The sequence below is a fragment of the Rissa tridactyla genome, chromosome 17 (genome assembly GCF_028500815.1).
Source record: "Rissa tridactyla isolate bRisTri1 chromosome 17, bRisTri1.patW.cur.20221130, whole genome shotgun sequence".
NCBI classification, from domain to species: Eukaryota; Metazoa; Chordata; class Aves; order Charadriiformes; family Laridae; genus Rissa; species Rissa tridactyla.
Window position 1 is genome coordinate 736691 of NC_071482.1, and position 21379 is coordinate 758069.

General features: G+C 55.7%; 1 protein-coding gene across 2 annotated transcripts in view; it reads right to left on the bottom strand.

The window, feature by feature from the left end:
* CADM1 (cell adhesion molecule 1) overlaps window positions 1–19560 on the bottom strand; it is a 151338-nt gene extending 131778 nt beyond the window's left edge. The window contains exon 1 of one of the 2 annotated variants that reach the window (XM_054222989.1): window positions 19429–19560. In XM_054222989.1, the coding sequence (XP_054078964.1) occupies window positions 19429–19534 (106 nt within the window). In that variant the 5' untranslated portion in view covers window positions 19535–19560. Of the gene's footprint in view, window positions 1–15498; window positions 15755–19428 lie in introns of those variants that run through there. The other variant, XM_054222991.1, reaches the window with a different exon arrangement.
* Between the last annotated feature and the right edge of the window lie 1819 nt (window positions 19561–21379).

Below are 21379 nucleotides of genomic sequence, written 5' to 3' on the forward strand. Positions count from 1 at the left end.
GCTTACTTTTTTTTTCTTCTCCAATCACAAAGCATCCCAAAATAAACATGAGAAGGCTCTGAACCACAAAATGTTCTTAAGTACTTGACACCAAGTTCCCTCTAAGAACTACACAGATTGCACATTCACAGAATACTGTAATTCTTCACACATTTTCCAGGCCACATTTCCGAGAGTTTGCACAGTTTATTCCAAAATATTGTGCAACATATTATGCCACCAAAATAATCAACTGCTTGGCTGGACACACAAGATTTGCTCATTTTCTCTTTTCAGTCCAAGTTTCAGGTGATGTTTCTACACCATTTTTTCAGCCAACCCAAGAATGAAACCACTTCCTAAATCCCCCTAAGAGTTTGAACTATTATCCGCTTCGCACTGAGCATCAGGTCTAGAAAACTTGTTCTAGGAGAGTCTACCAGAAGCAATTCTGTTGAAAGTCAACTTAATTCTTCTAAAGTCGACTATGAGAGATCTCCAGCCTCACGTGGGACGGGGGGGGAGAAAAAAAAAATATATAAAAGTGCATATATATCTCCCCAGGTTGCTCCTGTTTCAAAGGAGCTTCGTGTTTCATCCAGAAGACGCCGGGCTGCACTTCTGCAGAAGCGTCACTTGCGTTCAGTAGACGATGGCCAATTAGCACGACCAAACTGCCATGTTTATATGGTCTGTAGACTTGCTGGTCAGGCTCAGGCTCTGACGCAGAGATAGAAAGTTCAAAGGTAATAAAAGAGACCGTGAAGAGAGGAGCTGGGCCTCAGGAGCTCCTCGTGCGAAGCCTGCGGCGTAAGGAGGAGGAGCGACGTGCTGCAGAAGGACCAACTGATGGGAAAATCACACGTGGGGCTCCCAGCATCGCTGTGGGGAACCCACTCGTGGCACCGAGAGCCCAGACACCAGCTCTGTCAGCTGCTGTGCCGCAGCCAGGAGACGTTGGCGAGCCATCATGGCAAGCCCTGGTGCCCGGAGCAAGAGCGTTTCACTGAACCCAGAGCCTGGGGAGAGGCCACCGAACTGCTGACCCAGGTGGCAAGTGCTGTCAGACGCTTGGCCTCCGCAGCATTAGTCTGCGTGCAGCTCCGGCCGCAGGGCTGGTTTGTTTTTATGTACAGAAGTTTACTACCACCTTATAAAAGAAGGATCTCCAGAAGGCAAATGGACCGATGTCTCAAAATAGAGTGTTTACATTAACGCTTGGCAAGCAAAGCCCTGCAAACATAGATGAATAGAGATAAGCTATAAAAACACCACGGACATTTACTTGCTGGAATAGTAGCTTGTAATCCAATTTCAAGTCCTTCTGCCAAGTGTTACACACAGCATCTTTGTGTATGACGATTCCAGCCCTCGTCCCCCACCGCCCCTCAGCGAAGATTAGCCAACGAGAAGAAACGGCAATTCAGAAAGAACGCTCCACCTAAAAAGCCATTTAAATAGGAAGTTATGATCTGGCTATAGCGGAACCCACTGTCCTTCCATTTGCGGAGACATTAAAAGATCAGCAAAAGGCAATAAATACTGCCTGAGCAGCAAACAGGGATGCCGCAATAAGGGCGGAAAAACAAACCTTTCCGCACCTTCCCGTTGTTAATGGGGAGCAAAGAGGCTTTCCCTGCATTTGAAGGGCTCACTAGAGCCTCGCTGATGGAATTACCGCCTTGTAATTAAACTTCTCTGCTTGTTTCACACGCAATAGGCAAAGAGCAAAGTTGGATACAGTGAGATAATTTGAGGCAGCTTCTCCCAAAGGGAGCAGAGACGGCACCAGGCACGCCACGGTCCCCGGCCAACCTAGAGCAACGCCACCGCCAGAGCCACCAACGTGGGCTGGTAACACCGACACCGCAAAAGCCTCCCTAGAGCTGCAAACAGGGGAGGGAGAGGCAGACAAGACCCCCCCTGCCAGCCAGCCAGCCAGCCCGCCCCAGAGGGGCAGATCCCCAGAGGGCTTTGAACCTGGTGCCCGACAGCCAGTCCGGCCCCAGCACGGCCTGGAACGCCAAGTCCAACGGCAGGTCTGGTTGGCACGGTACCTACTGGGGCCAGCAGAGAACTGGCACGGTACCTCCTGGGACCAGTGGAGAACTGGCACGGTACCTACTGGGACCAGGCGGCACAGCCTCGCACCCTCCTGCGATGAGACCAGGCGACCCATCCCTACGAGCCGACTTCATCCTACAGGCTTTCCTGCTTTTGACAACTGTGCTAATGGCCCTGGGTTTTGGTGTTTTTAAGGCATGAATTTACATTTTTAAAACTTCTACCTAATTCCATCTGATGCACGGGAAGAATTCTTCGTCCATTTGATTTTAGTTTGGCACAACTTGGGGAAGATCCGTAATTCAGTTAATCACTCACCATATAAACAAAGAAACCTCTTGAGAACCAGAGAGCAACACGTACATGTATTTGCAATGCATAAGAGGGTATTTTTTTTAAATGGTAACAATGCAATCTATTCAGAGTGAAGAGTCTGTGAGGCCAATTAAATACTTTGGGTTCCATAATTATAATTGCAGTAATGAATGGAAAGGAGCATTACAGCTCGCACAATGCAGTTCCTGTTCAATTCAATGATTCAGTTCTTGTCTGCTTTCAACTAACCTTTTGTGTCTCTTCGTATCAGATCCTGCAGATTACTTTCAGAGTATAATAAAAATATCCCCAAATACCCCAGGTAATGTAATACATTAAGCATCCTTTGATGATGCCTACACGCAATCTACAGAAGGGATTACGCACTAAATGGATAACATTCGTATTTATTAGTTTTAGCCATTAATGAAAATTCAGAGGGGCTCGGGCCACCATCTGAGCACCCTGGCAAGCCCACGATGACAGGGAAAAGCCAAAACCGGATCTCCTGGGGGGGTTTGGAGGTTTTTCTTCCCCTTTAAAAAAGCTCCTCACGATCGCCCCTCGCCTGGAAGGCGGTTTGAGTGAAGGACTCCTCCACCTCATCCTCTGCCCGGCAGCTTTTATCCGCTGTGTGTCTGCAGAGATCAGCCTTCGGAAAGGTCAGAACTGCTCCCAAAGAAGTTAACCCAAAACTGTTCCGTTACGACTTAAGAAAAGTAAGATGTATCCTTTTGTTGGTTGGTTGGACCAGATTTTTTCTCAAATGTTCGTACGGTTCCCCTAATCTTGATGCCAACACTTTGCTGCATTCAATAACTTTTGAGAATGAATCACCCTACAAGAATTCCTTAACTTTTGAGTATTTCCAAGTACACCAGAGCTGAGGTCGATTTCTTTCCCCAGAGAATTATTGGCTTTGGCAAACCTTCCCATGCTCTCTCATAGCCAAGACGCACTATCTGGCACACAAATGTGTTTTTACGTCCTCTGACACCCCCCAACAATAATTCCCCGAGAGTCGGCCCACGGGTGCCGGCAGGGAATGAGGCGCCATAGAAATACCATGAACGTGGCTCCATCCCCGCCCTTTTTATGCGATTACCGCACTCTCGGTTGGGTCGGGGAGGTTTTCCCTGCCACGCGCAGGGACGCTGCCGCTCTGGAGCGGGCAGGAGCTCGGCAAGCACCAGGGCTGTCACGAGCCACGGACACACGCCGCTGCCTGCAAGGCAGGCGGGACGCAGAGGCCGCGTCTGCACTGGCAGTGCGGGACCTCGGGCTTCGGCAACGGGGCGATACGGACCATGCAGGGAGCGCAGGAGCTTATTTCCGATCCCACAGTGTTTCAAGTCAGTTGGAAAAGCCACAGCTGAGACCCCCGCCCCGAGCACAGCTCCTACAGGCGTCCTGCGCTTGTCAAGGAACCGTCGTTTCCCAGCCACCCGCAGAGCGCTGCTCCTCCGCCTCCCAGCTTTGAAGACTGCTGACCACGGCTACAGCCAACCTTTTCCTTCACACGGAACCAATTAGCACAGCCAAGCGTCTCACCCACGAATGAAGACCACCCTCCCGAAGCGGGCCAGGCGGCTGCCACCAGAGGGACTCAACGGCGGAGAAGCACAACGACGCTGGAAGAGATATTTCAGTTTCTCCGGTTTTCTTTAAAAATACATCCATCCAGCCACAAAGTACTGAAAAGGATTGCTTCCTCGCTCCCCCCAACGGCCATGAATCTCTTTAGAGAGAACATTACATTACACCCATAATGGGTTTATGCAACACAGCGCATATTTGATATGTTAGTCATGTCTCCAAAGCATTCTTTCCTTCATTTCCTAAGCTTCAGAGAAGCTCGTTTTCCCTGAAAGACAAAAGGGTTAACGCCGGGCCAGAGCTGCACATGCACTAATTTCCCCATTTGTCTTGAGGAAATGAAAACAAGAGATTTAAGCAAATCCAGTTTTATGAATTCACAACTTCAGACAGTCCTTGCCAGAGAGCAAAGCGACATCCTTCATAGCTTCACAGAGAGGGGGAAAAGTTAATTTCTTTGATGGAAGGCCCGAAGAAGGCAGATCCTAATCTGGGCGAGCCAAAAAAGAAAATCTCTCTTCGTCTACAGCAAATGGCACCTGGAGTACTGTGGTACTGCAGTGATTTATTACAAACCTGAGGAGACAACGAAATCCACCTCCCTCCTTAGGATTAAATCCAAGAGGCTTCTGGACTGTCACTGCTCATCAGAATCTACTCCGAAGATCCCATCGCCTTCGCCAACAAAAGCCCTGCGCGTCGTGGCAAAATAAAACCGCGAGCTGGCCCTCTTACACAGTTCCTGCTTCCTTTTCTCACCGCTACACATAAATATTCCATGAGCAAAGCAGCACACCCGGCTTCAGCCGCAGCTCGCGCTGGAACATGGAGCTTCGTCCCCAGCTCTACCAGGGCTGCTCCGGACCAGCGCAGCCAACTCGCCTCTCGGCTCATGGAAAATCCCGGAAAAACGGCTTTTGGAAAACCCTCCGAAACCACTGCCTGCCCCCAGAACTTCAGGAAACCCAACAGGGCATCACAGCATCCTGAGCACACCTTCCAGCTACCTAACATTTACAACCAGGTTTATTCGTCTTCGGTATTTTTCGGAAAGAGACCCATTACAAGAAGTCTCCCCACCCTCGCCTGGTTGAGGCTGGCTCATCAAAGGCCACAAGGAACCCTGTATGCTCACTAATTACTCAGCTTTCACACTCACTGCTGGCTAACGAAGGCAACTCGGAGAATTTGTCATCCGGAATTTAACGAGACTCACCAACAGCCGCATGCAGCGGTGAGTTTGCCCGTAATTAAGAGGGACCTGTAAAACTCCAAGGCTGCCACAGCCTGGTCTGAGCGCGCACGGACACATCAGTTGACATTTCCTGTTGACTGAATTAGAGCATCTTTTAATGAGGCTCACTTCGAAATCATTTTAAATCCATTTGCTCACGTCAACATCAATGTACTCAGCATTATCTACCAATTAGTAAACCAGAAAGTATTCTTTAGATAATCTAAAATCTCAGTAAAATACTCAACGTGTCATTCATGTACCACAAACTGCCCTATAAAAACAAATTACTGGAACCAGCTGTCACAGAGCAACAGGTGTCTAAGGACAGAGCGCTCCTTAAACCCGGGGCTTTCCACAAGGCGTCTGAGGCCTCAGCGTTAACCCCGACGTCACGTCTCCATCTCCTGCCAGACTTGGCCGTTCCACGTGCCGGCCATGTCCCCGAGGAGGGGGGAAGCCACCACAGGCGTTCTCACCATCAGGAGGACGCAGACTGCTCCGCCTGGGAGCGCAGAAGGACGTTGCTCAGGCAGAGGAGGGAGCTGGGGAGATTTCACCCTTCTGAAGGGTCCAGGCTCTGGGCTTTCCCCTTCCAGCCCCTCGGGAGCATCCCGGCGCTGAAGACGCAGCATCATGAAGGATGACCCAAATTGGGCATCCTCGCAGGTGCCCAGTTAGGGAAGTCTCGCCCGCCTCTGCAAGCTCATTCGAGATTGCCAGATGAAGCAGCGGGAAGGTATTTTCCAGTAGATGAGGCTGGCAGGGATGTGGAACGGTGCTCTCCTTCCAAGCCAAACCCAGCAAGCTGGTGCCAGGGCTGCAGCTCCGGCGGGGCACGGGGCCAGGCGGCCCGGGACGGCTCCCCAAGGATGGATGGCCAACCCGGCCGGACCCCTGACGGCAGCCATCGGGCGAGCTCCCCCAGCACCGGCACGGCATCCACACCAGGACCACCCCGGACAGGCCAACCCACCCCCTCCCTGCCAGCAGCAGGGCCGTAGCCATCAGAAAAAGGAGGATTCAGCATGCTTTTGGAAAAAAAAAAAAAAAAAAAAGCAAAACCCGTCCTTTTTTTTTTTTTTTTTTTAACTCTCAAGAAAAAAAAACCTTGATTTTCCCTAAGCTCTGCAAGCAAAGGAAGGTGATTCGGAGGGTGGTGGTTGGTTTTTTTAATCTCTGGAGTGTGGCAGAGCAGTAAATCTTGCATTATGCTCTGAAGAGTGTCAGGTTTGGGCTTCATTTTGGTCTCCGATTAGACTCCCCAAGCAATGAATCTTCCATCACAGAGGCCATTACCAACACGGTTTTCCTCCATTTTGCACTGCTTTACCGCTGATTGTATTACCAAACCTATCTCCAACCTTCCCTCGGCTGCAGGGGGCTCAGCAGACCTACAGGCTTTTCAAATATTCATCGCCCAGAGAAGCCCAAAGCTGAAAAGGCAGGAGTCGCCCAGGCAGGGCAAGCTGTCCTACCAACCCACCATTCTCATCCTGCATCACCGTACGGTACTCGTCGGGATTATCTGCCCCTTTGCTAATGAATTTGACAACGTTCTCCAATTTAAACCCATAGAAACACAGAATGGGTTGGGTGGGAAGGGACCTGAAAGCTCATCTCATTCTGACCCCCCCTGCCCTGGGCAGGGACACCTCCCACCAGCCCAGGCTGCTCCAAGCCCCGTCCAACCTGGCCTTGAACCCCTCCAGGGATGGGGCAGCCACAGCCGCTCTGGGCAACCCGGGCCAGGGGCTCACTGCCGCCACAGCCAAGAATTACGCCATATTTTCACAGCTCTTCCACTTAAGACCCTTGAGAACCCCACCCATGCATTTGAGAGGCCCACCCTGGCGAGGAGATGGCACCGGGGCTGGGCTGGAGCCGTGACGCTCCTGCAGCATCCCCACCCATGCCCCTGCCGCAGGGACCACCCCAGGCGCCCGCATCCCTCCTGTCCCAATTAGCCCTCTGACATCAAGTCCAGACGGAGGGGCCGGCAGGAAAGCTGAACGACTCCTGCAAGGAACAAATCCCGCCACAAGGGTCATACCTTAAGAACGCGTAAGTATTTGCCGTGGGTTCAGGCAGGTGGAGCCAGGCGCAGCAATCCGCCGCGGCACATTCGCCCGACGGCAGCCCAAGAACCGGGGGAGGAACGTGGACGCAGGGCTGGAACACACGGCAGTCCACGGGGAGAAACACCACCTTTCGGATCGTATGAAAATCCCGTGATCGCTAGGATCTCAAATTACTCTATGCAAATTGTGGTAATTTAAAGGCTTTTATAAAATTCAAGTAAAATAGTCCATGAATATTGAAAAATGCTTAAGTGCTAAGTTAAATGACAACATTCAAAACACACTAAGGAGATCTGATCGTAACAAACCAGTCCCATGAAATACCGTATCTATCATCAACTTTTTAATTACCAATTGATCAACATGTAGACAGTGTAATAGCTTTCAGCTTTTAATTACTGAACTATCAAAATTCCAACCAAAAAAGGAACCTCCAGAGATGAAACTGTAATGCTTGATTATGCATTGCTACATAATGAATGATTTGTTTTTAAACAAGATGTCAAGTTCCTCATGTAATCCATCTGGACGCGTGACTCTGCAAAGCTTGCACTGCCCATACTAAGTACCCGGGGTTCCGACTCCCCCTCCTCTCCCGACCCCACGAGCAAAGATTTTGGGGGGGGGGGGGGGTTCCCCCCTTAAGGCAAAACACTTCTGAATCAAGGGGCTGAATGGCAAACAAACTGCCAAACTCTGCTAGAAATCCAGACGAAGCCACTCCGTCTCCCACCAGGGGGACAGCTTTTGCCTGGGAGGGAAGAGAGATTCCGTCCAAGTTGTCCATGCTCCCCGGGAAGCGGCTCCAAACCCAGCGATACACCCACCCGGCGGCGGGACGGACGTGCCGCTTCTCATTTCACACGTGCGGTGCTGAGGAGAAAAACCAGCGCCGCAAGAACTGGGACACAACTCCCGGGTTTTCCTCATGTAGCCTAAGCCCTAGCGAGAGATATAAGGTTTTAAATGTTAGCATTACATAGAAAAGCAGAAAAGAGGCTTTTTATCTGTGCCCTAAATTCAGCATCGAGTGCATTATAAGCAGCTGGTGGACCGACGGCATCTCCCGCACATGGCAGCTTTACAGGCTCGGGACGAGCCACCGCCTGTGGGTCCAGGGCTTCCATCCCGCTCCCGGAGCTGGGAACACCGACCCACCGGGGCAGGAGGCACCAGCACCGCCTGGAACCCAGTCCCTGCTTCCACCACCACCAAGTTTTTTTTAACGTAATAACCATTATCACCTTAAAACTTCAAATTACACCCCCAAATTTTCATCTCCGTTGCTCAAACGCGCAAGAAGCCCGTCTTGGCGCTGCTAGGGATCTGTGCCTGAAGGCAGCGGGGAGCCCCGGGCAATCCTCACCCCCGGAGCGGATTTTGCCAAATCCAGGCTTTTTGCATTTGGAGAGCCGTTTCCTAGAAATATTCGTTTGTAGATGCAAGGGATCTAGGGAGGTACGTAAAGCGTTCGGGAAGCGACACAGTTAAACAAGGGCAGTTCAAGCGTATTAGTCAATTAAAAAGAAGCGAGTAGCAAATAAGGCATTTGCTCCCTCGGCCCCAGCGGCAACGATTAACGTCCTGAGCCCCCCATGTATAACCTTACAGATGTCTCCTACACATATCATTCCCAAAGAGTTATTCTACATACTGGCATACTCCCCCCCAAAAAAAAAAGGGAACAAGAACCTTTTCTTTTCCCTTCGCTACGGCACGGGCACCCCAGCTGTTGGCAGACAACCCTTCCCCGGTAATTCCCCCCCTCCACACACCCCAGGTCCGGCGTGCACGGAGCCACAAGCTCCGCGTGCGCTTCCCCGGGATGCTGCTCGCATGCACGGCTCGTACAGATCCTCACCGCAGAAATTCAGTAATCAGTCCAGTCACTGTAAGCGCTTATGACAACAATATCTATCAACACTTACCATATTTACAACTAAATCATGTAAATACAAGGCAGCTCTCCTCTGCATGCTGATAATCCGGACAAGCGAAGGCTGAAAAAAGCTGCTCCAAGAGGAGAATAAACATACAAAATCCCGCAAGGTGAGACACAAATACCCACAGCGCTCCGGAACTGCTGCCCTGTGCCGTACCAGCGGCGATTCCCGTCCCAGAGCCCGGCTGCTCTTCCACAGCGTCCCTACAACCGCCGGGAAAATAGGGACAAGTGGCTTCAATGCCTACCCCGAGCTCTTCACTCTCTATCTGCCTTTGAATTCCTTGTAAATCCTAGGAACCAATTTAAAATGAAAAGAGACCAATTTCAGAGGTGCTTTTTTTCTCCCTGAGATTTACCGTTTTATTATGCTTATTAAACTGACGAAACTTACTCTTCAGCTGCTTCATTCAAATGCAACTTCCACAGAGGTTCAGGCAAACGATTTCCTAGACGTTTATAAATCAGCTGAGCCGAGAAAAGTTATGCTGTAAGTAATTTGATTTTTTTGGCACAACAAAAATACCAAGTGATTAAAACTTTCCCGTTGTTTTGGATTGCACCTTTAGCGGACGCCGGTTCCTTCGGCTGCTCCGAAGGCACCTCATTAAAGCAGGGAAGAGCCGCGCTTCCCAAGGCTTCCCCAGGGAATTCAGTTTGCGGCGCAGGGTTCACTCTTCAGGCGGTGAAACCCAGCAGAGGCGGGGAACAGCCCACCCGGTTTGTCCCCAACGTCCCCCTGGTCTGCCGCGTTCCCCTCCCTCCGGGGACAGACCCCCTGGTCCCCACGGGCAGAGCGCGCCCGCTCCATCCCCGAGTCCTCCGGGCTGTGCCCAGGACAAGAGACAGACGACCGGGCTTAAAATAGCCTACTAATCCTCCTTTATTTACCGCCAGATCATTTCAGCTCCTCCCTACCTCAGCAGAGGTTTTACACGTAGGAAGGGGCGAGGATGAGCACCACGTGCGTAGCCCCAGCCCCATCCATCGCGGGACCCCAGGGCAGAGGCGCCTCAAAGGCCATTCCCGGGGGCTGCGGCGTTTCCTCCTGGAAATCTCCAGGGCATAACAGCGCCCAGAAGACGAACGACGCTCCATTTTAAGGCTTGTTATTTGCACGTACCGCAAGTTTCTTTTACCCTCCAGATGTGCAATGCTTTTCCACCAACACCATCTCACGGCGTGTGGCCACGCGTTCCCTGAGGATTAATTCCAGGAGATAACAAAACCAGCACAGACACCTATATTTTCCTCCTTTTCTCCTGCCTCGGCGGCCTCGCACGGAAACCCAAACCAGCCAGATCCTTGGGGGGCGGTGTGTGGGTCGCGAGGAGAGGTGGCACAAAGGAAGAAACAGCGGATTGTGAATACAAAGGGTATTCCACTAAATATTCTTGCTAGGAATTAAAAAAAGGCCCTTCTACAGAAAACGCTGAAATCATATTTAAGAGGAGCTCTCACAACCTCCCCCATCTCAAAGGGGAACGAGATCGATAAATCTACCTGACCTCAACACAAAACTGAAGAAGCACCCCCAAAAAAAAGACAGCTTTGTCCGACATGCCGCACGCACCTTCCCGAGCTGCGTTCCACAAACACCCTGTTGCGTTAACATACTTGAAAACTCGAGATCCAATTTACCAAAGAGAGCCTGGAGGAGACAGTCATCATAAAACCGTGCATCTGAAATTCTCCCCGAGTGATTTCAAAGCTACATCTCGGTTTTGCTAGAAACCCTCTGTTTACAAGGCTCTATATATTCCTACATAGCAATAAATGATTTGCTGCCGAGTATTTTCTTTATTCCTCGCCTACAAGTTTCTCCCCCTTTCCCTGATGGTGTCCGAAGGGAACAGTGTTAATCTCCTATCTATCCCGCTTTAATCTTTGCTCTTACTGGAAAAGATGCGACTGCGCTTCACGTGCTGAAGCAGCAATACCTGGCAGTTATGGATTCCGGGAGAGTTGATTAAATGTCTACGTTCTGGTAAAGATTATATGGAACGATTAAGAGTGTAAGACCTGTAAATCGAACGAGAAGCTGTTGATGCGGACGGGGCTCAAGAACCTCGGCGTGGGAGTCACTTGCAGCAGTTCTGTCCGCTGGGTTAATGAGCAATGTCTCTTTCGGAGCCGCCTTCAGAGCGGAAGCTGAGCAAGGAGGAGGAGGAAAAACGGCCCTTAACCGCGACGGTGTGGAGAACAGCAGTCGTGTACGCGACCCTGCAGGCACGCTCTCCCAGTGACACGGCGCAGCTCTTCGTGTCGAGCAGCGGGCAAACTCTGCGCAGCACGGTAAAAAATGGCAGTGCCAAAAACTTCCTCTGCCTCGAGAGCCGGGGCTGCGGTCAAGCCGACCTAGACTCCCCCCGACACCGCGGCACGCCAGGGTTTCGTGTTGTTTCCTTCCTCCTCCGCCCGTCCTGAAAAAGCAACTCACTCCGAACAGGCCCAAGGAACCCGAGCCGTCCTCCATGAGCTCCCTTCGACAAAGCTGACATCGCTCGGTGACAGGCAGTCGCGGGTTTCATGGTTGTCAACCGGCTTTCCACCACGAAGCCCGGTCAGGCTGTCACCAGGAAATGATAAGGGACGGCGGCATCGCTCGGGATCTCAGCGCCGTGCCACGTTATCCAAAAGCCTTCTCCCGAGTATGGCAGGAAAAGCCATCCGGGCACGAATGCTTGTAAAGAGCTGCTGACACCTGAAAGGTGGCGGCACTTTCTCGTTAGAAAGAGCTCAGGCGGTGCACGGCAGCGCCTGTCCTCAAGGCAGCCGGAAAGGGCATCTAATTTTATACGGAGTGGGGAAAGCAGGAGGGGCAACTCTTAGGAGTTCCCTGCTTCTACATGGCGTAGCCGACGTCCACGTTAGCTAATGCGGATAAAGACATCAAAGAGGCAAGTAACGGGAGCGCAAACAGATAGCCCAGATCATGTTTTCAAGCAAAATAGCTTAGAAGGCAAATCCAAAACAAGCCAAGCTACAGCAACAGCTTTCCAAATGCGAACATTTCAGGTCTTCGTTACAACGAAACCAGGCAGAATCGGCTGGCCGACCTCAGAACCAAACTCCACGGAGCGATGTAGGGTTTCCGCATCCGATGTGACTGGGGTTTGTCCAACGCCAGCCTCCCCACATCCACGGGTATCTGCGGCGTAACGAAACCCCTCACCTGCAGCAGCGCCGTCAAAGAGGCTATCAGCGTCTCTCCAGCCAGCTCACCTGCAGCGTCCAGCCAGAAGCTCGGCATCGCCCTCTGCTCGAGGACAGCAAACACCGCTCGCCGTTCTTCTCCCGACCTCGACCAACGGAGCTAATCCACGCCGAATGCCTGAGCAAACACACTGCAAACATCAAGGACCAGGGTGGACGCTCACGTGCCTCCAGCCGGCGCAGGGACGACCCAGCGTGAAGAGGAGGAGAAGTCTTTGGAGCTGAGCCACCAAGCGGAGCGGCAGCTCTTCCCCCGGCCTGACCCAGCCGTACGACCCAGTGGACAAAGGGCAGCTTTTGCCCCAAAGTTTTCCCACACCGGGGTTTCCCAGAAAGCCGCCGTGCCTCCTCGAGGTCAAGGATGTACCGGCATCGTGGACCTCGTCTCAGAGCAGTATTACTGCGATAAAGCACACAGTGAGAGCGCTCCCTCTGCAATAAGTGAGGGACGAGCGTTCCCCTTCTCGGATACAGAGCAAGGGCCGGGAGGGTGTGAGACGCCTTTATTTTCGCCTATTAGCCCAGAGGCGACACGTAACGCTCAGGCTGCGCCAAGAAAGTTTTCTTTCTAGCCCCATTTTTGCAGAGCCCCGCTTCGCTGCAAGCCCAGCGCCGGCGCTCAGCATCACCAATACTCGGAGCGCTCTGCCAGGGAAGCTGCCAGGCAGCCTCATTTAAAAACAGAAAAGCGGCAACAAGCAGTTTCTCATGCTTGATCCGATTACTCTGATCTCTCTTTTGATGCCGCAGACTCCGACGCGTATTTCTATTACTGCGGGGGGGAGCAGGGGAGGGAGGAGAACGTCACTTTGCCACTTGATATTTCTTTCTTCCCTGTCACACTTCGGAGAAGGGATACATGCTGCGGAGCACTGGAATACCGTGGGTGAGGGGTGCAGGATGCTCCCACCTCCGGGGGGAGATGTCAGGCAGGCTGGTGGTACCAAGGGCCCCACAAGCCTTTGGGGGGCCTCTCGGACCGCTCTCGTTGACGCTCGCCAAGTCCCAGGTTGGTCTCATGCTGCCCATGAAGAGCTCACACCCATAAATAGCGTTACTGCGCTAACAAAAAGCCGTGTTCCCGCAGCAAATTTTGCAGCACCTTAGGTCCAAGCTCAGCAGAGTCGTGGTTTGGATCAGGCCGTGAGTGCGTCTCTGGGAACAGGAGACACGGCTGCCAGGGGCCACCCCAGAGAGGACTGACCCGAGAGACCTGCTGGCGGCTCGGGGAATACAGTGACATTTCCACTCTGGAAGCAGACCTTTGACGAGATTATAAATCAGATCCCAGCGCTTACTAACACTGCTAAAAAAGGGCACAACAAGATCAAGGAGGGTCATTCGCCGCCGTAACCTGAAGCCAGGGCTCTGGATCCCCGGCACTTGTCAAACCCGAGTATAACTTTAGAAGGCGACGCCGGCCCCGCGGGCACCCCTGGCTCCGACAGCTCCCTTGGCATCTGCCCTGCCCCGCAGGCAGAGATAGCCATCCCTCATCGCTTCCGCGCTCAGCCAAGCTCTCCGGAAAACGCCACACCAGCGCCGCGGCTTTGCCGTCCTGCCGGAGGACGAAGCCAGCAACGCAACGGCTCAGGGCAAACTTCCCAGCCGGCCTTGGCAGGGAAAGAACGGTTCTCACACAACTACTTCCCATCGCCAAGGATACACCTGGCTTATACAAAGCGCTGGCCACCACCTACCAGCTACGAGCCTATTTTCTCTTCGGTATTTGCACTCAACTAGCGGCCGCCGCTGAGAGGAGGGGAGGGAGCGACACGGGGTCTAGGCAGGACCCACAAAAACAGGCAGCGCTACTTCAGGAGGAAAAAAACCAACCCAAACCCATCGCAAACCTGCCAGAACGCAGCACCTACGCAGGAGTCTGTCGGCAAACGGACAACACCGAGAGGCTGCCAGCATTTATCATGACAAAAAGATACTCGAAAAACATCGAGACGAAAGAGATTTCTCAGTTAAGCTACAGCCCACAAAAGTTTTATATTTCAGAGCAGAGAGACGTGCTTAAGTGCCACTTTGATCCTTTACACTGGCATCTTAATGGGGTCTCAACTCTTATAATAGACTCACCTTGAGAATTCAGTAAGGTCAGAATGGTTTTAGTGCTCAACTCTTTAAACCGCAGAAGAACGTAATCAATTAAAACCAAACCATACAGTAAAAATAGCCTGCCGGCCCAACCCTGCGAGGGGACATCATTGATTTAAAATAACTAGGCGTGCCGGCCAATAAAAGCTCCGGGCACAACCCGGCCGAGCGTTCTAAATGCAAGACGAAAGCACCGACCCCAGAGAGCGGGCCAGCACGTGGTGGGAGCTCAGCACCGATTACGAGAACCGCCGCTGCTCCTCCTGTATTTTTATCAATCCCGAAAATATTTTTGGAACGGGAGAATCGGATCGACCCGAACGACAGGTTTCCCCCTACAGCACACTCCGCAGGGCTCCCAAGCATCTGCCTCTGCTGCCACACCATGACTTAAGGCAAGGACCCAACGTGCAACAGAGCAGGAAAACCACCGAGTTCCAGCAGCACATGAAGAGGGAGCAAAATTGTTATTATGGCCAAAAAAAGGGCTGAGAGAAAGCAGGTGGGCAGCAGTGCCATGCAGGCGGGGGTTGTTAGCCGAGCCAGCCCGCGCCCGGGGCTCTCGCTGCACTCGCAAATTACAAACTGGAACATCTAAATCGGGCCCGTGGCTCGGCCGCAAAGGCCAGCTCATCGCGGAGCAACGGGCCAGCTCCGGGGCACCCACGCGTGCCCGGCCGCCGAGCTCCCCTCTCCAAGCACCCCGCTTCCATTGCCAAACCGCCACTGAAGCCTCGTGGCGTTTTCCTTCCAAAAAAATGCCTGCCACACAGGCAAAAAATCTCTTTTCCCCAGCGGGCTGCCCTCGCAGCCAGGCACGCCAAAGCGGCCGAGCCGGCGCTGGGCGACCTTCAAAGCCTTCTGCGGTGGAGCTCCCCATTAACCACAACAGCAGCTGCTCGCGGCAGCCTGCAATTAAATCCCCAGGAAGGCAACTGATTTATGAAACTTAAACAAGTACATACCACTCATAATTACAACATTCCACCTAGGGTCCCTCTCCTTCATTGCAGGTTTCCAAACAGAGCCTCTTTATTTAGCGCCGGTGGGTTTGCGCCACCAGAGAACGGCCCACAATATTCCCCGGAGAAACAAACACAACTTTTTTTTTTTTTTTTCTTACTTTTCTTCCTCCCCCTACATAGCATCCAATTTCTGAGAAGAGATACAGATTGCGTGTCCAGCTTTGCTTGTGCTCTTAAAGCACCGCAGAAGTATTTACTTACTGGCTGGATTCCAGCCTGCAGAGCCTGCCGAAATCCTGATTTCCGTGAGCCACGGAGCACAACTCCGCTTTCTGGATACAGGGAGCCCCTGCACTCCAGCCAGCAGTACTGCCAGATGCTACCCAAAAACGGAAGAGGTACAGGTTGCCAAAGCCCCTTTTAAAAGTATGACAATAATGCCAGCTTTTCGAGAGATTAAAGAGAAACATCCAGAAAAATCTGCCTACATGCAATATCGGAAAGCTTTTTTTTTTTTTTTCTTTGAGCAAACGCAGCCTTCGGAGCGTTTAAATGGTCACTGCAAACACATCCAGCCTGAAACACGGGTTTTATCCCGGCTGGCCTCGGGCAGGGGCAGGGTTAAAGAGCTGACCCACTTCCAGTCCCGCCGTAGGGCAGGGACCACGTCCCCATGTCATCGCCCCACGCCACCCAGGGTCACCCAGGCAGGGCTGTGCGGTGACAAAGACGGCTTTATTTGCACGGAGAGCGAAAGACAAACAAAGCGAACGGCACGGCAGCATCGTTGCAGCAGCCGCTGATAAGGCTGGGGCTCCCGGGGGAGCGTCCCTGCTCCAGCCCCCCCGGCACGGCCACCTCCGCCAGGCAAGCGGCAGCCGCCGGTAGCAAGGGGCATCCCGGCGGGATTGCAGGGTGCCGGTGTCCGTCCCGCCGAAGGCGCTGCCAGCCCCCCGTCCGTGCAGGGCGTGCGTGGAGCCGAGCCGCTTCCCAGCCTTCCCACCCCCGGGCCGGCGGGAGCTTCCTTGGCAGCGCCTTCCCGGCCAGATTGCCATGCTTACAAACCTGCGCTCCGCTGCCGACGCGCAAGACAAATGAGCCCAAGCTGCAACCCAGATGGATCGCTTTATTCACCAGCCCCTTCCCCGCAGCGCTCCACCGGCGGGCGCCTCGCACGGGGAACGCGACCCTCGCATTGTTCAACGCCCAGCCCGAGCGAAGGCGCTGCCGACAAGAAGCCTTCCCTTCCCGTGCCCGTGTACCAAAGCTCCGCGGAAACTCGCTCTGTACTGACAGCCTCGGTGGGAGCGCTCGCTGCCTTCGGGGGGGCCTTTCTCCGGCATACGGTGCTCGTCTGCTGCTGGTGGTGGGGAGACCTCAAGCCCCCACCACCCCTCATCCAGCCCCTCGCCCCCCTGTGCCTTGGCCACGTCGCATCCCGATGCCGGCACCATCCCTAAACACCTCCCGCAGCTTCCGTGGAAAGTTATTCTTTCTAAAGTGGCGGGCGACGCTGCTCTGCACCGTTAGACAGATGCTGCCTTCCACCCCAGCGCTGGCTGCCTCTCAAAATCAGCCGAAATCCTTCCTCGGCTCTGCCCCGGCTTCGCAGGGGGGTTGTGAAGGGTGATTAACTGTAAAGCATTGCCAGCAGATGAAGAGGCGCCGCAGAAACACACAGCTTCATCTCCAGTTCCCAGCTCAGTTTAAACAGCCATTGCCCCTCGCCGTTCCCATGATCCCGGCTTAAAACCACCACCACCGGCTCCAAAGGGCGCTCCGGACCGCAGGGTGCCACCACAGCGGCAGCATGGCCCTGGCAGCGACGCTGCCTCGAGTGGCAACCCCATGGGAGATGCCACAACAGCACCCTGCCACCACCGCCAGGCGCTACCGCCACAACCCTCATCTTCTCTTGGAGGCGACGGGAGCTAGCAAATCGACGGCTTTAGAAAGGCGGGGGGAAACAGGGGGAAAAAACCACAAAAAAATTTGAGTTCTTCGGCCTTATGGAAATCTCGTCTAAAAAGCATTAAAGCAGGAGGTCTAGGATTTTATCCTGTGATTCACGACCGAGCACCAAAGCCACAAGACAGTTATCTTCTACTACCAGCGTCGCAATCCCAGTTCACGCTGCGTGGTGCTTTTCGCCGTTGGAAAACCCGGACTGCAGAGGTCGGGCACAGCCGCTTTAATTCAGCATCCAACCCTGCTTTTGTTTCTCTTCAGCCGCTTGGCTCGTCTACACCGCGTCGTTCTGCCCGTTAGCTGGGCGGCGATTAACAGGCTTACCCTACAGTATTACCAGCCGTGAATCAAAAACCGCTCCTCCAGGAAAGGGTTGGAAAATAGAGGCGAGGTACCAGGAGTCAGACAGCAAAACAAAGAATGACGGCGGCTCTCCCACAACGGGGCTTTTATTTTAAATCTGGGCGTCTGTAAGTGACAGGGTCTGCGGGTCGCGCCGGTGGGCGATTCACCCCGCCTCGAGCTACGCCAAGCGTAAATTCCACAAAAAGCACCTTGTGAGGAAGCGGCCGAAGAGCTGGGAGGGAGCGCGGTAACTACACAAACATCTGGGCGCCTGCTGCTCGGCGCAGAGCAGTCGTTCCGAGGCAACACGAGCGTTTCCCCGCCTCGCAGTGGCCAGAGCCGACCCCGGTGGCTTCCTGCCATCGCTCCTGGCTCCCCTGGCAGGGCTGTCGGGCTCGGGAACAGACACCTTTCGGGCTCCCGAACCGGGGCGAAGGCGCCGTGAAGAGACGGAGCCATCCCCGCTGTGGGAGCCGGCCTCCGGGCAGCAGCCCCCGGCCCCGCTGGGAGGACTCCGATCCCTCGCAGAGGGAGAGCGCGCTGAAAAATGTCACCGGCTTCCCCCCACCAGCATCCCACCAGAAAGGCCACTAGGGAAGACCGGGGAAAGCATGTACAGCACGCCTGTGAATAAAGCTCTTTGTTCGGCCGGGCTGCCTGCGCCTTTATCCCCCCTTTCCCTATTAGCGAAATTCAACACACGGCTCAATGGCCCCCTTGTTCTTCCCAAAACGGCCCGGGCAAATAATGCTCGCTCCTCCGGCCGCGCGAGCCAGTCAATGGAGCGCTGTGCCTCCCCGGTGACACACTGCAAATACAAAGTGGCGTTCGGGAGGGACGGGTCACCCCAGCCGGCAGACAGCGGCGCGGTCCGGGCTTGGCGCAGGAGCCGGGCGAGCCCGCCGGGGCGGCTCTGCCCCGGAGGGGGTCACTCGCCCAGGGCTCCGGGGTGCGGAGGTGGCCGCGCATCGCCCCACCGCGCCGGCGCCCGGGCTCCCGCCCCACGGCTTCCCCCGGGAGGAGGCTCACGGCCAACCATCGCCCGCTCCGTCCCGAGCCGGGCGCTCGCCGCCGGGGCTGGAGGCGGCCGTTGGCCACGGGGAGAGGGAGGCGGCGGAACCGCCGGGCAAGTTGCACTTGGATTCCAACAGGTTCCCCGCGACGGCGGGCAGCGGCGCAGCATCCCCGCTCCCGCATCGCCCCCCCCCGGCCCCGCGTCCCCCCGCCGCCGCCGCGCAAGAAAACACCGGGGGGTGGGAGGTGGGGGGGGGGGGGAGAGGGAGGGGGCGCGCACAGTAATTACTTTTTAATTGGGAGGCCGGCTGATGAGCCCGCGGGCAGCAGGGAGAAGCCGCTTCCATGGCAACCGGCCGCCCCGACACGCGCGGCTGAGCCCGCCGCCGCTCCCCGCCGCCCGCTCGCCCCGGGCTCGCCGCGCCCCGGCCCCCGCGATGCTTCCCGGGACCAGCGGGGCTGGGGGGCGGCGGGAGGGAGCCCCGGCCCTCCTGCATCGCCCGCCTCCCCCCCCCCCCCCCGCAACACTCCCTCCAGCCCCCCGGGGGTCCCCGCCGCGGCTACGGGGCGCCCCCCCGCGGGCGGGGCACGGGCGGCTCGTACCTCTGGGGATGATGGCGGCGGCGGAGAGCAGCAGCAGGAGGAGCGGGAGGAGGCCGCGGGCGCCGCCGCTGCCCGCGGGGCCGCTGGGCTGGGCGCGACCCGCCATCGCCGGCACCTGCTCGCCTCTGCCCGCGCCCGCCGCCGCGCGCGACGATAATGAGATGCGCGCGCGTCAGCGCGGCGGGGGGGCGGGGCCACGCTCAGGACACGCCCACCTCCGCGCTAGGGGCCGGGGGTAAAGTGCCCGGCGCGGCGCGGGGCGCAGGGGCGCGGCGGGGACGCGGCGGGCCCGCCCGGGGGGTGTGTGATACCCACATTGTGGCCGAGGGAGGGGGGCCGCCGCCCCCCCGGCGAGCAGCGGCGCGGGGGACAGGCCGCGCTTCAGCAGAACAACAACAAAATTTGAAAAACAACCACCCACAAAGCCCCACGTTTCCCGCGGCCATCTATCGCGACTCCTGCCGACGGGGCGACAGGCGGGGAGGAGGCGCGCGTCAGACGCTCGGCGCCTGGCCCACGGCAGCCCCCCCCAGCGTCCGCCCCCCCCGGGGTCCGTGTCCCCCCAGGCATCCTCTTCCCGGGTCCGTGCCCCCCCCAGCATCTATCCTTCCTCCCTCCCTCCCTCCCGGGGACCCCTCTCCAGCATCCCCCCTCCCGGGGTCCCCCTCCTGGGGCCTTCCCCCCAGCATCCTCCTCCTGGGTGCCGTCGTCCCCCCCAGCATCCTCCCTGCCGGCCCTACTCGCCCAACATCACCCCCCCCCAGCATCCTCCTCCCGGCGTCCGTCCCCCCCCGCAGCATCCTCCCGGGTACCCCCTCGACAATGGCCCCCCAGCATCCTCCCCCCCCCCCGGGGTCCGGCCCCCCAGCATCCTCCGGGTCTCCCCCTCCCAGCACCCCCCGCCCCGGGCTGCCCCCCCGCAGCATCCCCCGCCCGCTCCGCCGGGCCCCGGGCCGCTGGAGGCGGTGTTGAGCCTTCCCCGGCTCCGGGGGCGGCGGCCGGCGGGAGCCGGGGGGGGGTTCATTGACCGCAGCCCGGCAAAAATCAACCCTCGCCGCAGATTTTCGGCCGTGCAATGGTTTTGACAGGGTTTAAAATGAGAAAATTAACCAGTAAGGCACAACGGCTCCCCCCGACTGCTAAACCCTGCCTGAATCCAGGGAGCCGGAGGGCGGCGGGGGGGTCGAGCCCAGCTGGGAAAGGGTCCCCGTCTCCCTCCCCCCTTCCCACCGCGCCAGAAATACCGTGGGCCTGCGCCAGCGTCAGCAGAGGATGTCAAATATTTCTAATGCTATTAATTAGGTTATTCCAAGTTAACCTGAGGCAGGTGAGTTGTCAGTTTAACTTTATCATCCCGTCTGCTGCCAAGCCTGAAGCTAAAACCGCTCAGGGCGAGCGTTGAGTCACATCGCAGGGCTGGGAAGAGCTTTCACCCACCGGATTGCGAAACCGGGCTGGTTTCGCACCGCCGCCTCCCGAGAAAAGGCAAAATGCTGCTCCTTGGGGCTGGGTTTGGGACGTTCCCACTCCCTGCCCGTGGCCCCGCTGCCCCGCAGGACCCTCCGCGCTGTGCCACGGCTCGTTCCCGGGTTGGCAGAGCCTTTCTGCGCCGTAGACGCACCATCGCTCCTTCCATCCCACTCAACAAGCGGCCCGGGCGCAGAGTTTCAAGCCACCGTAATCATCGCAATCCTGTAACTAAGCCAAATTTATCCCCAAATTTGCAAGAAAGCTTTTGTCTGCGACGCCAAATCCCCTTCTCTGCAGAAGGACGCGGGTGCTGGAGCAGTTCTGCAGCATCCGCCTCCGCGGCACCAGGCCCCCTCTGCCCTCTTCGTCTCTCTTTAATTACGCGGCTTAGACCCTTTTGTACAATATCCTACATTATGACCCACCGTGGCTCAAACATCACGTTGAGAGACAGCCCGTATTAACTAAAAAGGTTTATAAT